Source organism: Dipteris shenzhenensis, chromosome 13 (genome assembly GCF_047967505.1).
Source record: "Dipteris shenzhenensis isolate YYH24624 ecotype China chromosome 13, Dip_SZ_1.0, whole genome shotgun sequence".
NCBI lineage: Eukaryota > Viridiplantae > Streptophyta > Polypodiopsida > Gleicheniales > Dipteridaceae > Dipteris > Dipteris shenzhenensis.
The window spans coordinates 24,126,563-24,143,056 of record NC_141608.1 but is presented as its reverse complement, the minus strand read 5'-3'; the positions used below and the strand labels follow the sequence as shown (position 1 = coordinate 24,143,056).

At 38.9% G+C, this 16,494-nt stretch overlaps 1 protein-coding gene across 1 annotated transcript in view; it reads left to right on the top strand.

The window, feature by feature from the left end:
• Positions 1-839, top strand: part of LOC147895194 (regulatory protein RecX family protein) — a 37,101-nt gene extending 36,262 nt beyond the window's left edge. The window contains exon 5 of the mRNA XM_087383795.1: positions 77-839. Coding sequence (XP_087239921.1) covers positions 77-376 — 300 coding nt within the window. The 3' untranslated portion in view covers positions 377-839. The remainder of the gene's footprint in view (positions 1-76) is intronic.
• Positions 840-16,494: the final 15,655 nt, after the last annotated feature.

The window sequence follows — 16,494 nt, the reverse complement described above, 5'->3', positions numbered from 1 at the left end:
ACACACGTGCATGAGTGGCCATGGGTGGACATATATAGATGGCAGCTACTACAACTGATCCATGTCATGTTGACAGGGGCTGAAGCAGAGAGGCGTAAGTGATGACATTGTGAAGATAGCCATTGATCGTGTATTCTGTGAGGAAGATGACTTGGATCTTTCAGATACAGACTCAATTGGGATGTCTAAGGCTGCAATGGATCAATTATTGATGCAGGCCAGCAAGCAATGGCTTCGGGGAAGAAATGCACCTGATGATACCAGGATCCGCAGAATGATTTGTTGGCTGCAATATCGAGGTTTTAACTACAAAGTGATTGGAACTGTGCTAAAGTTTTTGCGCTCCAAACATTTAGATACTGAAACTGAAGGGTAGCAATAAACTCGTTACAGCTTGCATACAGACAAACCTGGTTTCGTTGAAACAGTTTGTATGACCCAAGTGATTTGAAAGCTTACACTGGAGGAATAATCTACCTGACCAAAGAAACACTACATGAAATCTGGTGGCATCCATAATGCTGGTGTAAGACCTTAAGGCGGATCATAAAGTGTTAATGTAGAGCTCATTTTTGAGGCAGTGTAAGCACCATGTGCCTGGCTCAGCAGGGGGACTAACAATATGCTCTAAATGCATATTTTGTTCAATTAAGCCTCTCATGGAGTTCTTTTGAAGAATCATAAAGGAAGTTGAGGACAAATATCTTTGGTACCCTGTTGGAAGGCTATGAAGAAGGGAAGATGGCTTCTCTGCTTGCTCCAAAGGCATTGTGGTATGTCTTGACTGAGGTGCTTTCATCAAGAAACTCAAATCATGTTGTAAATATTCTCTATTAAGTATCCCCTTTATCGCTTTACCAAAAATTCCCATTGTTGCTTTTGAAAATTTCGTTTATCACTCTGAAATGTTTTAGTCGTGTGATATTTCCGAGGATGCATGTGGTGAGTACAAAACGTTTTTTAAGAACTAGGAAATGCCAGCATAGGGAGCACCTTGGTGACATGAGCAAGAGTATAATGCATTTGATAGTTGATCGTTAAGTGTTTTTGCTTGTATTGGTTCTGTGTGGTTTCCGTGGGGTAGCTGTTGCCGGGTGTTAACTGCTGCTGCATTGATTTGAACATATTTGTACAAGTGCAAATGCACTGGTACACAGACCTTGCATGCGCATGCGTGCATGTGTGTATGCATGGGATTATGCTTTTGGGTATGCAGGGTGGGGGTGTGGTGCTGTATTGTGTCGTTATGGGTGTTCATGTCCTGGTGCATGACTAAGGGAATTGTGTGTTGCATAGAAATGCATAAACACATTCTTTGATCCCTCAATCAGGAGGAATCAATTTATCAAAGCTATGATCTGATGGTCCTTTGAATTATATTTCAAAATTGTTTGTCCCTAAAACGCTTTGCCTTGCTGTTCATTATTTGTACTTATCCAATGATGGCAGAGATACAATGTGTAGTTATCTTCTTTGTCTTTATGAAAGAGTGCAAGTATGTTAGCCCATTTGGCCATTGTTTTCTGCTAATATATCCCTCACAACAAAATGAGGGTTAACATATGGAAAGAAATTTTGGAAAAACAAGCTGGTAGACGTTTGGCTTTGTAAGTACACAGACATTGAATTCAATCTTGGATTGATACTTTAGCACTTACACGAGCAGTTGGCACCTCGTAGGAATATGCTCCATTAATTCAAATGGGCAAAAAGCTGAAGATTGAATGTGCTATAAATTGGAGCATAAGGATTGTCATAGCATAGAAAACTAACATAAATTAGTCTCAAAGGGACATGCTGTAGGATACACAACTAAGATACACAAAGGGACATGCCCTGGGATACACAATTACGATAGGTAAGAATTGGAGCATGCACAAACATGTGTGCTTGCAATTGCAGCCAAAACAAGCAAGAGTTGATTTGGCCACGTTTCTCTCTAAGTGTCAATTTTTTTGCTACATGAATCTTGTAGGTCCATCAAATGTTTTTGCTCTACTTGCATGTGGTTTTGGTCCTCAACCCATCCCTCGTTGGTTTTGTGTATGGCACATAGCATGTATACTACAAATGACGAAGGAGAATGCTTAGATTAAGAAGTGCAATATAGTAATGTGATGATAGGTTTCTTTTTTCAATGTTGATATAAGCAAAGCATGGCAATTTTACTTATAGATTTTGTTTCAGCCTTGAAAGAAATAGCCATGAGGAGTCACTCTATACAATCTAAAGGAATCCTCTAATGTTCCATGGCTTAGGATCCAATGCCCTTGTATAACCTCTAACTACTAGCATCACTAAGTAGTAGTAGTCATGTGTAGATACTTGTCCCAAAAGAGGAAAGAGTCTTTGGAAGAGTGGTGGCCTAGCATAATTTGTGGCTTGGTAGTTGTGTGGCTCTAAGACAAATATGCACCTTAATGTGCAATGTGGAGCCCTTTATTTTCATTAAGGTGGGATTTTAAAGTAAGATCTTATGCATGTTGATTAGTTCTTGTTGTAACTTTGGCATTCTCAACTAATGCCTAATATTTTCTTGCACCTTAATCACTGGGAAGAATCAAAGTAACATATTTCCCATTCAAAACAAGAAAATATGACCTAGCAAAATAGGCTTTATTCAATGGACTAGTGAACCAATGCTAGGAACCATGGGGTGTTGTAAGCAATAGTAAACGAAAAAAAATAGAAAATGACTTGACATGATAAAAATGCAACCCTATGACCTAAGTAGGAGGATAGTTCAACAATAGTAAACCGAAAATATATTGACATTACTGTAGAGAGTTGTCAACACGGGAATAAGAAGTGAACAGAAGTGAACTCCAACGGGAATGTTCCACCAAATGAAGTACAAGTACTTGGTACATATAAGTACTACAACACACAAAAACTCCAAAATATGTCCTAGTCTATCCTACACAACCATATCATTGTATATATCTCTACAAATCCCCCCTCAATGATATGGTTGAAATGCTTTGGAATGATCTCAGAAGCATCTGCAGTACCTAAAGTACCATGGTAGCACGAACTCATCCACATGTGAATATAGCAACCTATGGGAGTACAAAAGAAAACAATGTCATTTTACAACACCCCTTGACATTGTTTGAATGTCTCGTATCCCCAAGCCATGTTGATGTCGTGTGAAGAGAGGCGTTGTTACGATTTTAGTAGTGAAGATATCTGCCACATTGCCCTCAGTGGAACAATATGTGAGATCGATGAAGCCATCTGTGATACAATCCCGCACATAATGATAGTGATTTTCTATGTGTTTCATGCAAACATGAAATACATGATTGTTTCCAATAGCAATGCAACTCTGGCAGTCATAGAAGATCGGAGTTGCATCACCATCTTGAGCATGATGCAAGTCATTCAGAAGATTCCTTAACCACATACATTCCATGGTGGTTGAATTTGCAGCTTTGTATTTTGCTTCACTGGAGGAGAGAGACACGCGGTCTTGCTTCTTACTGAGCCATGAGATGCACGCTGAGTCCAATGAGAAGCAATAGTCGGAAGTGGACCTGCAATCATCAATGTCCCCTAATCAATCTGAGTCGGTGAAGCCACTCGGAGAAATGTCACCATCTGGAGCATAATGCAGCCTATAGGAAAGTGTACCCTGTACATATACGAGAATGCTCTTCGCTACATTCCAATGAGCAATGCATCAACTGGCTAAGAAGCCTTGTGGCATAGGCAATTAGGATGAACTCGATGTCGATGTTCGCATCCCATAATAATGAGCTTAGCATTGAAATTATTTGTGCATATGCCTTTAGGCTTTCTCTTCAACAAAAGTAATGGTTTTGTGGTGGAGTTGCGAATAGCATTGATATATGCTTCTTTTGATGTGTAGCAATGCAAGCCATGAAATAGATCCAAGTTATTTAATGCTACGTTAATTCTCTTTGCAAGATCTTCTAGTGTTGTGTCTTCGTTGTTCAGATCTTTTTCTATTGGCAGTAGAATGTATGTTTTGCATGAAGGTACTTTGGGAAAGTCATAGCAACATCTTTTACTTCCTTTCTTGCAACGTTTCCGATGGTGATGTGTTTGGGCTACTCGTAAAGAGTGTTCTAGCAAACTGGCATCGTCTACAATGAAGCATCCCATGTACTACTGCTGAGAGATGAGGTCATCAATTTGTGGGGGGGAATGAAGGACAAAATTGATGTATGTGTGTGTGTGTGCCTATGGGCTTGGAGTCCTATGCAAGGAGTGTGTGAGTATAGGTGTGCTAGAAGGTTCTAGTGACTTGGCAGTTAGGTATGTTAGGTCGGTGTGATGTGTGAGTGATCATAGGAGGTGACTGATTGAGATAATCATGGAGATGATTGTGGATTTGGGATATACCAACATGGAGGCAATTGCCTATATATGTAACCATGTGTGAATAAAGATTTGTTCATTGTGCCTCATTGCTTTCTCTATGAATCAACATGAGGAGGATCGAGGCGACTCAAATGTTCACATATATGAGCATATATAGTATCTATCTAGCCTCTTATCAAAATCATATAGTTTGTGTTGGAAGTTGGGGTGCATAATGAGAGATCTTAACATCTTTAGCCATGCATATTCCAAAGCATGATACAAGCTTGGGACTTTGTTACGATTTGGTTTGGTCAGTGCAGCCCATTAGTCATAAAAAAAGTTTCAGCCTCACAGATGTTTACTACACCCTTATAGCCACACAAATCTTTGTATGTACATTTTAATTTCATACTCGGACCTTCGAAGTCCCAAATCTAATGTCGGTCCCCCTTCATTTCATTGTCCTCCCATCAAATTTTCCATCAATAGCTCCATTTTTTGAAAGGGACACCTGCGCACTATAGTGTTGTTGCAATCATCCATAAATGCGGGCCAAGATTCTGTGTTTTCAAATTTTCTTGAGAAATGACGATACAATAGAAGAATTTTAAGTACGTCTCCGAAAATAGAATACCATCCAAAAGTGAAACTTTATTTGCAAATTATCCTTCATAATTGTTTTAGTGTAAACAATTGTACTCATAAACTTTGGCCACCATTAGGGAAGCCACAAGACATCCATCTTTTGTATGAAGGAGTGTGTGTGTGTGTGTGTGTGTTTTTAAAAAATAAAATCTTTTAACAACACGACACACGATGCTCAAATAAGGGTGGATAATAAAATTCCCATCTTATGGGTGTACATAAAATATGTATATAGTTGGTTGAAAAGTGTTGAATCCATCAAGTATTCCAAGCTTCGAGGTCAGGGTCCAGCCACTTACCTACCACCATCCAAGTAAAACTAGGTGTCAGAACATCATAGTTTCAATTGGGTAGATAGGTAATGCCTATATTCCCGAGCGTGTTATTGCTTTACCTAGGAACAAAGACAAGCGTGTAGATTCACCAATATCAATTTTTTGCGAATACCATGTTATATGTACAATCAATGTCACAAATCCATCATTACCATGCCACCAAAGTGTGTAAGATGATAAGGGATCCAATACTACCAATTTAAAGGGAACCAAGGTATGGTCCACCTCTTTATTGAAAAAAAGACAAGAGGGGTAGTCCACCCCTTTTGGAAAAAGAAAAATGTCTCATTATTTTTATTTAATGAAGATGGTGATGGTGATGGTGATGGTGATGGGGGGTAATCCACAAACATGAATGGCAATTAAAGGTCAAAACAATTTAAAGAAATAAATGATTACACTAATACCTTGCCCATAAGGGGAAAAAAACCAACAAAGAAATCATAGGGGAACAAGCTGAGGACTTAAGCTATGAAACAACCACTCAATAATTCAAACAAGGAATAAGTGCCAATATGGGAGGTACACCACTCAATAAATAAAACATGTTTTTATAATGAGAGGTAATCCACACCCATATGGGGGGTTATAAGTGAAAAAGATTACAAGGGGACAAACGCAAATTAGAAATCAAGAAATGACTAAGAGATAAATGGGGTCACACATAAGAATTTGAAAAATGACAAAGGAAATTAATCTGATTTACTTCTTGACTATTAAATAAATTCACCATAATTACACCTTAAATTAAGAAATTATCAACTGTATACGCCCATCAATGCATCAAATAAAGTAACAAGATCAGAGTCCAATAATTCTTTTTTTTAAACATATAAACTTTTCTATATGTAAGAGCGACTTGCAGTAATTATATACTAGTTAAAGAGCCAATGGCAATGTAGAAGAGAGCCTTTCAACAATAATATTATAATAGAAAATTGAGGTATAGCATAATATATAAGCGTATATAAAGGATGAAAATATTTAGAACATGGATTAATGGGGAGGGGGGAAAAAAGCACAATAGAAAGAAACGGGAGGCCAATATGACCTTAAGTAAAAAAATTATGGTATATTTTAAGAAGGAAAGCAATGAGAGTCTTAGGAAAGAAGTACTTATTCAAAGTATAGATACGCATATCTATACAAAGTATAGATATACTATACAAAGTATAATTATGTGGGCACGATGAGGGAGGACCCTGGACTCTTGTGTAGCCATAGGGTGCAATCCAATCCGAGGGCGAGCTAGCGTAAGGGAAAGAGAACGATTATTTTTCCAAGAAACACACAGGTGCTCAGCCAGGTCATCGCAAGCAGCTAAACAAAGGCGAATGGATAAGGAATTTGAGATGAAAGCAAAGCCGCAACAGGCAACAGCCATGACAGAGAGCTTCTAAAGTGGCACAACAGAGGTCTTACGTACATGGTGGAGAAAGAGATCAGCGAACGGGAGGGTGAGTAGAAGATATGATGGGCTAAAAAAGCTATGTACCAGCATCGAGACAGTGTAGGTTCTCTCGGTGCTACTGGCCTTACACTCTCCATATCAGTCAAGTAGGCTCAGATAGACACCACTTATAAAGCTAGCAGGTCGAATTCAACATCTGAATTAGTATGGGAATCGTGAGCATCAGTACTCCCGTGGCTCACTAGGTCGTGTTAGGGAGGGGCCATGAAGATCAAAGTACGGGAGGGAGGTAGTAAGCATGGATGATTTTTTTAAGTTAGTTTCGTTAAGAAGCTAAAATTTTATATTGGTGTTGAAAGTTTGTATGCCCTAATAAAAATAAATGTTTGAAACATTCGCCAGGATTTGAAACTTTGATGTTACAAAATTTAAAGTTTCGCCAGGATTTACATTTTTTCCTTCAAAATTTATAGGAAAATATATAAAAATGTACTACATTCAACTAATTTTGTGAAGCTAAAAAAATAATGTTGAAAACTTTCACCAAGATTTTATATTAATATATTAGCATAGCTTCGATAAAAACATCCCTAGTAGTAAGATCCGAGAGGCGAGGTTGTACAGGGGCAAGGAGTTTAGGACTTGGGAGCACGGATGAGGAAGTACAGAGTAAAAGCTCATAGGCCAGCTAGGTTTGGAGTTCATATCCAAGGGAGCTGCTATGTTTGGCGAGGATCTAGGAGCAGATATGGGTTATGATCCTCATTACTTTCGCACACACACAGCAGATACTTCCTGTGGACTAAGCTATGTACTGGTTGTGGTGAAACATAGTGAGTGTGTGCGCTATCATACATGCGAGTAGTCAACTATCAGAGCAATACACATATCTCGGACTAAAAGAGTAGCACAGTGGGACTAGGGAACACATTTCGCATAAATAGTTGGCCCGTAGCCTCACCGCACCATCAGATGGCACTCCACTCTACTATTGCTATTGTATTCATCTACCAGGAAAAGCTATAGGTATTCGTATGAAGGGTTAGCCCACATAAGACGTCAGGATTTTATGTCTTGAGAATGAAAACTACCTGCCTAATGCCCTCATTCTATTGCTTATTCTGAGTCTATAATGACTTGACTGTTTGTGGTTCCTTCGTCACTATGGGAGAAAGGAAACAAATGAGCAACCATACTGCAGTGAGGGGGTACTAGATTAAACAATTAGGGTCATATGGGCTTTCGGGTGGAGTCACAATCCCATATCCAACTGCACCGAGAAGTTTGTAATGTTTCTTATCTTATGGGGCCCTCCTTGTGCTTTTCGACAGCACTCAGGCAACTCTTTCCATCGAACGAATGTTAAAACCTCTTCCTACGCTAGGCATTTCTGAAGGTAGTTGAAGATCGTGGTAATCCTTGTGCGACTGTATGATTAAACTTCCAAAGAAGCTCAATGCATGAGAGGCGCTGAGCTTCTACATACTTGTCGTATCGCACGAGCTTGGACATGCAATCGGCGATCTTCTTTATGGACATTATTATCCCTATCAATCCAGTATGGGATGCTCAAATAAGGGTGGATAATAAATTTTCAATTTTATGGGTGCACATAAAATATGTATACAATTGGTACAAAGTGTCGAATCCATCAGGTAGTCCAAGCTCCAAGGTCAGGGTCCACTTACCAGTACTTGCAACATCCATGAGAGAGAGAGAGAGAGAGAGAGAGAGAGAGAGAGAGAGAGAGAGAGAGAGAGAGAGAGAGAGAGAGAGAGAGAGAGAGAGAGAGGTTTTAGTGCCTATGATTGTGCATGCATGCTAGAGAGAGTCAAAGAAAAAGGAAGTCGCATGCAAATGCATTGATGTGGTGTTAGTTATTATTTAGTGTTTTATAAATAGGCTAATGTAATGTTATGAAAGTTCGTTATTGTAATACAACCTTTATAATGTAGTGTATTTATGACTAAGGTAGCAAGTAGCATTACCTATTCACAACTGGTTGAGACATAGCTTTGTTAGGTGGAATGAATACTTAAAGAGAATGTCTAAGCTTAGTGCTTTATGTTTTGTCTTTTATATGCCCATGTGTTCTGTACCCTTTGTCTTTCATTAGATACCCAAAATTTGTTAATTTTAAATGAAACAAATGCAATATACTTTTATAAATGCAATGAACTTTAGTAATTTTTATACTTTCATTAGTAAATTATTTAAGATATATGCATGTACTTTGAACTTTCAGTAATTTGAATCTTAAAGTATAATTAATTTGTTTTTGTTTTGGAAGTTTGGCTAGATTCCTATATATTTTAGGTGATTGAAACAAGTAAATGAAACGCATGCAAAATGCTTTGATATATGCAATGAACTTTAATATATTTTGTACTTTCATTAGCAAATAATTTAACATCTCATCTGTCTATTTCTCGATTGGGACCCCTTGGCACCCCCTCCACCACTGGATCTCCTCCCTCCTCCTCACCAACTTCAACCTCTCCAACCCCCTCACCCCGTCCTTCTCAAACCTCACCTCCCTCAACCTCTTTGCTAACTCCCTCTCTGGGCCTATCCCCCCCTCTTTCTCCTCCTCTCTCCTCCTCTTCTGTTACCTTCTCTCTGTCTCCCTCCCCCCAACTCTCCACCCTTTAGGTCTTTCTCCCTGATGAGAATTTGCTTTCTTGAGCCACCCCCCCTGAGATTGGGACGTAGAGCCAGGTTCAAAAAGTGGATCACAACCATCCATTCAAAACTGGGCAATCTTTCCAACCTCAATTCCCTACTGCATGTACTTTATTAAAGCAATGGAATACTTTCAAAATTTTGAAGTACAAATATTTTGGTTTTGTAATAACTAGTTTTGGAAATTTGGGTAGATTTTTGTATGTTTCCAGTGATTTTATTTTTTTTAAAATTTAGGTGTAAGGGTCATTTTGTGTGTGTGGGTGTGTGTATTTCACACAAAAAGTGTGTGTGTGTGTGTGTGTGTATGTGTGTGCGTGTGCACGTGTGGGTGTGCATGTGTGTGCATGTGCGTATGCATGTGTGTGTGTAGAGAGAGAGAGAGAGAGAGAGAGAGAGAGAGAGAGAGAGAGAGAGAGAGAGAGAGAGAGAGAGAGAGAGAGAGAGAGAGAGAGAGAGAGAGAGAGAGAGAGAGAGGGCCTTCATCTTCTCCTCTTGGCCTAGGTGGTAAAGCAAAAATTAGTGTAGTAAAAAATTCCCATTAATTGAAACATGAATGGCATACAAATACTGAAAGACCATATATTTAAATTAGAGTTTCACCATTTCAATACTTCACCTTTATTGTCCCGTAACCAAGATTGAGTGAACCAAGCCAAGTGCTGCCTAGGGTTGAAATTTTATTTCTTGAAATTAAAGATTTGAGACCTAGTAGAGCAGATCTCTGACTAGTAGTAGACTTTTTATTTCTTGAAATTAAAGATTTGAGACCCAACAGAGTGGGTCTCCAACTGGTAGTAGACAGGTCAGGCTACTCGTACACATTGAAGAGAAACATTTTTGTTATGTGGGGCCACAAGGCAGGGGTCATCACACAAGGCAAGGGATGGAACTCAACACGCCATGTAAGGCACAAGGTAAAATGGTGTATGAAATTTCAAGCTAGCATGCAGCCAACAACGTGAATCTTGATGCGTAACTGGAGGAAGAAGAAGAAGAAGAGGAGGAGGGGGAGGAGGAGGAGGAGGAAGCAGGCCACAAGGCAGGGCCTTGAGATGATAGTCAGTCATGAGGCATCGATCCGAGAGAGGTTTGAACTTAGCACACCCAACCAACAAGAGTGAGTGCGTACCAAGAGCAGCAGAAATGTTGGCCGGGATGAGAAAGAATTTTTTGGTACGCCAAAGGCCAAAGGCAAGACTAAGCATTCGGTATTGGGATATCTATCTAGGGGGCTTGTGAAAGGTCTTTTAAATGAAATATTATGTTGTAGACAGTACTTAGACGGGAAATACTATTATTATCATTTTATTTCCTTTTATAATGAATGCACAAGGTTAGGGATTAATGGATGTACAAGTTTAAAGAATATTAAAACATGGGGAGAGGCTAAACCAAGTTAATGAGGGCAGAGAGATAACTAGGAGAGACTAGAGTGTGGGGAGGGGAGGGGTGATTGATTAGTTAGTCTAAAATGACCATGGGAGAGAACTAAATTAGCACTTAGTTTGAACTAGAGGAGTGTGGGGAGGGGATGTGTGCTTAATTATTAGTTAGCTTCACTTAGTTAGTATAGGAAGGAGAGGCGTGGGGAGGTGAGTCCTAAAGGAGAGGGGTGGGGAGGCGAGTCCTTTATGTATAGGGTTTTGATTATGTCGGGATTCATTGCCCTGAGAAAGGTGATGGCAGTGCCTCCTTTCTCAAGCCCTTCCTTCCCTCTACTCCTCCTATTGCTCCTCTTCACCAGCTTCCTCTCGCCCTACCTAGTCTCCATGCCTTACGTTTGGTGATGATTTGCTTGTGATGCATTGTCTTTCACCTTTGTTCTTGCATCTTGGCAATCGACGTTTGCTTGACCGCACTATGGTGGAGCTGCTGCATGTGCTGTAGAGTTTTGGCAAGCAAAATCAAATTTTGGAAGGCTAGGCTCAGCGGAGCTACTAGTTGTGCTACGAGGCTTTGATGGAGTTGTTGGACCTGGCTTTGATGAAACTTCTTTGAAGAAGCTGTGACTTGTAGCATAGAGCTACTCTGCAGTCTACAGTAAGTTCTTCCGGCTTGCAACATGGGTCTGGAAGGTGGAGCTGCTCTGCGGTCTAAGGGAAGACATTTTGTACATGATAAAAGGGACAAGGTCCTAGGATCTCCTCGATGTTGTGGCCAAGGCACAAAATTTCAAGAAATTGGAGGCATATAACGAAAGAAAGTCTACAAAGGAAAAGATAATTCCAACAGGTCATCGTTTTCCAAGAGCTCAAAGTACAAATTTTCCCCAAATAGGCCAGATCTTTCTAGTACTAATAAATTTTAAGGGCGTAATGAAAAGCAAGATGGTAAAATTTTTAGAAATCAAAGACACCTCAATTAAAAAAATTTCCCCAATAAAATCACGCCTCTTTACTTACGAACTAATTACATATTTTTTTTTGAACTTGAATTTTAAAACCCCTCATGTTATTGTAATCTTGTTAAAATTTTCCCAAAATTGGAGTTAAAATACCCCTCTTTTTGAATGCACATGGTACACTAAAATTTTTGGAGGTGAACCCCCTAAGAGGCTAATAAAGCTAGTGGAAACCAGAGAGGTCAACAAGATGCTCCTTGAGAGAATGACCCTACTTTTATTAAAGGAGCACGAAGGCTTGGATTGTGTTTCAAAAATAGAGAACAAGGGCATCAAACATTTGAATGTCCAAACAAAACAAAATTCAATTTTGTCAAAGGATCAATGATGAAAGCTCAAATGGGTGGGATGAATCCAACCATCGACAAAGCAGAGGAAGGAGGCTTTGTAGGTTTTAAGGAGCATCCAGCTTTGCAGGTTCTAAAGGAGGTCTAGATGAGCCTTGATAAGGAGTGTTTTGTTTGAAAAGAGATAAAGTATATTACTATGGTTAGAATGATCCAAGGAAGTGGTAGGATAGGCATGAAGTGCATGGAAAGCAGGTTAAAGTGAAGAAAGTAGCTAAGAGTGGGAAAAAGTAGGTCATAGCTTCTCACTACAAAAACAATAGTCACTATTTGTATCATAAATTCTAATACAAAACTTTGATTCACGCACTCTTTTTCTTTGTTCAAAAGCTCATATCAAGATCTAAAATTTTGTTGAAGAAGTTGAGATCAAATTTGGCAATCTATTAAGTTGAAACCCAAAATACGCAGAGAAAAGCAAGACGGCATATCCAAGAAGCTCTAAGATTGAGCATGAGAGTGCGAGTGTGAGTGAGATTCATCTTCCATCAATTTTTGTATCATATTGAATGAGAGTGAAATTCATTGGAATGCCTTGATGTGAGTGATATTGAGAAATCTAATGTGAGTGAGAATAGCTGGGGGGTGGTGGTTCGAGCTCTGTACATGGAGTATTGTGTCTTCAGAATTTATTGTAAACAATTTTGATTCAATACAAAGTCTCTTTCTACCATATTTTAGTTTTTCTACTTCTCTGTATAGATTTGATCTTGATTTCAAAGTACGGAGCATTACAAGTGGTATCACAGATTAGAGGAAAACCAAGTGAACCTATCACTTGGGTGGAACTTCGAGCAAAGCATGATCTCTCTATGGATAAATACAAAGAAAAATTCCTCTGCTTGCATAAATATGCACTCGAAGTGACCGGTGACTCTCTCACACACAAGTTGTAGAAGGTTTGAGGGAAGATCTTTTATATGAAAGGGACACAGTCCAAGGATTTATTGGATGCCATGGACAAGGAAAATTTTTTTGAGAAATTGGAGGCATACAATGAAAGAAATATTGGAAAGACAAAGATAATTCTGACAGGTCATCATTTTCCAAGAGCTCAAAGTTCAAGATTTCCTTGGTTTGCACCAAAGATTTACGCAAGAAATGATGTTGTACCTCAACCAAATGGTGCATGGTCAAACATGTTAGATTGCTATGCTGTCGATTGGTTACTTTCCGAAATAGCCAACTTCCTTGTGGGGTATAGGTCCACACTATCAAGTGATGAAGTATACTTAGGGCATGTAATCAAGCTGTTGTGGGATTGTAAACTCCACTTGTGCTAGAATGAGCCTCGGGAATGGATGACAATGGAATCACTGCTAACTAAACTTCACGCACACCGTGTTGATGAAAATGATGCAATGTGTCCAACGGATGATATGAAAACTTATCTATGAAATTGTAGTTTTGACATATCATCATATTTCCATTTGCAAGTCCTGTACTTTTTAAATATTCCTAAATTAAAATTTGCACTGTTTTAAAATGGATGTTGGATAACGTCATTTGTTGTTTAGGGTTTATGTTTTGAAATGTTGAGAAAACAATCTTCTACAAGAGGATGAGAAGCAGATGTGTTTGAATGTATGTATGTATCATGTCCTAAATTTGTATCTTTGCTATTATGTTTAGGGTTTAGCATTTCATCAAAACAATGGCATCATCATCAAAGAACACCCTCTCGACCATCCACACAGGCGAACAAACATGTAGTACTCAAGCCATGAAGTTCATGATGGACGTGGCTGAATAAATCTCCTCATCTTGGATGATGATTTCGAGGCTATATGGGATTGTAGCAAAAATTCCCCAAGACACAGGCGATGGTCCCTTACGTAATGTTATAATGAAATCATGAAAGAGAATGCACAATGCATCTACGAGATGATTTTTGCTAGAAAAGTTTGCTCTTAAATTCCCAAATACTTTGCAAAGGTGCTAGATATGCAAAGTTTGTGCTTGGTCATAAAGTGGACTTTGCCTCAGTCACTTGAGTACGCGAGGAGCCACATACGCCAAGCACCAGACCGGTGGTAGTCGAACCTCCACAAAGCATCGGCAGTCCAGTATCAGATGAATATAATATTTAAATACGTCAATTATTTACTTTTGGGTTTTTTTGAAGAATTCTAACCCAACATCAATTGATAAGTTTGTATGTGACTTTATTGAATGTGTAGCCTGTGTCACAAGTGAAGAACTCTATATGAATATCGAAGAGGGAGCTAGATAGGGAGCATGTGTCGAGCGAGATGTCACATTTATGGCTACCACTGTAAGAGATGCAACTATGGAGCATTGAAGTGTGCTGCAAGAACTTGAGTGGGTGAGAAGCAACAATGAAAGATTGCATGCATTATTATCCCAAACTGACCAGCAGCTTGATATCGACAATGCATACGTGGAGATGTGCATAATAGCAAGTAATTATTCTCAACAAGCACGTGATGCACAAGCCACATTGCAACATATCGAAGATGGAGGCATAGTCTCGGCAATCAGCCATGATTTTGTTGGCCTTGTTGTGCCCAAACCATCAATGATACCTAGAACATTACAATACATCGTGGACGAGCCATGTTGCCCAATCTGCCAAGATCATTTTGATAGGGCCATAGGATACTATGCCCTCCCTTGTGATCATCACTTTCACCTTGTGTGTCTTTTGAATACTTTAAAGGTGAGAAGTGCATGTGCAACATGCAATGCCCTTGTGGCACGTGAGTTGTATGACATGCTCGGCATCGGCACAACATACTCTCCCGATCCGAGGCTATGTACAATTTAAATGATAAGGAGGAAGAATTTTGTATACAAACATATTAATAATATAAAATTAATTTTTGGACAAGTGTTATGTATTTGCAATAATTGTTTTGAAGGTTTGTTTCAAAGGTGTATTGAATTAATATTCCTATTACAATGGTGTATTTTCAATTCTGAAGAAATTTGTTTATGATGATAATGGAAATGGATCTTATTCTCATAAATGTAATACTTTGTTTTAGGAGTCGATCATCTCCATGGTGATCATCATCGCTATACTCATGCTTATCGCTAGCATGGTGCTTGGGGTGATGATTGTTTGTGGCTATTTCGTGGTGCTATATCACCACAGGCTGCATATTCTATTGGGGGCTCAGGGCACCCACGTACCACCTGCTAGCGCCCTGCTAGCGCACGAGTCAGCTAGAGAAAAGTCTTGATAGCATCTTGTATACATGTAGCCATCTATTGGTTTAGTTTTTTCCAAGCAAATTTTCTATCGATATTGCCATATACTTGATATTGTATGAATATTTCCATGTTACGGCCTATTTTTTTGATAGGCTCATTTTGTATGGATAGTGCCAGCTTATTTTTTGTAACAATAATATTTCTAAATGGCGAACACGCAATTTCCAAGTCAAATTATTATTTGAAAAGGCTGAAGTGCTCCATGTTGAATTGTTAAAAATGCAATGTTTGTAGAAAACTATTGAATTAATTAATGTGGATTGTTAAAAATTATTGAAGTAATTAATGTGGATGAATTATTATTTTCATACTTTGAAGTGGAATTAAAAATAATGCAACGTCTAGTCCACTTAAATAGGGTCAACTGGAGGAACTTTAATAAGAGATCATAATTTGCAAATGATAATTTTGTAACATCCTCCAGTCAACTTGCAAAACTAGGAATAAGTGCAATTGCTAAAGTAATTATTATGAGCATAATTTGAAGTGAAATAAAAATTCAATGTTAGTTTCACCATATTCACCCTTTGCAAAATCAATTTCACGATACGTCAATTCAAAATAAAAAAGGTGATTTAAAATGCCTCAAAACAGTAATGTTGGACAATAAATACCAAAATGGTAGCAACAAGGGTTTGCAGGGCCCTAATCTCTTAGTCCCTTGCATTTTGACATTCTTCCACGCTTGTCACCCAAGAAATGCAACCTCCTTCTTAAGAGAGAACCAATGTATGTCTGATGAGAGACATTACATCTCCACCATCCACCATCTAGCATCATAACATTATTCTCCACGTTTGCGACAACTTCACTCGCATTTGTAGGCTGCATTGTTATGTCAATGTCAATACTAGCAGGTGCTTATAAGATGGCAGCCACTCTTTGTGCACCAGTGCCTCTGCACCATGGCATTGTCCTATTAACATCTCCCATGAAGTGCCATAACATCCTTGCTGGTGAGCCTCAAAATTCTTGATGGCAAATATCACATCTCCAACAATTTTTTGCTATCATTGTAACGTAGTTGCGTGCTACTATTGAACCTCCATTCCTCTCTGGAGCCATTGAGAGCTATAAAATTAAGAAGTTCAATTAATTGAATTG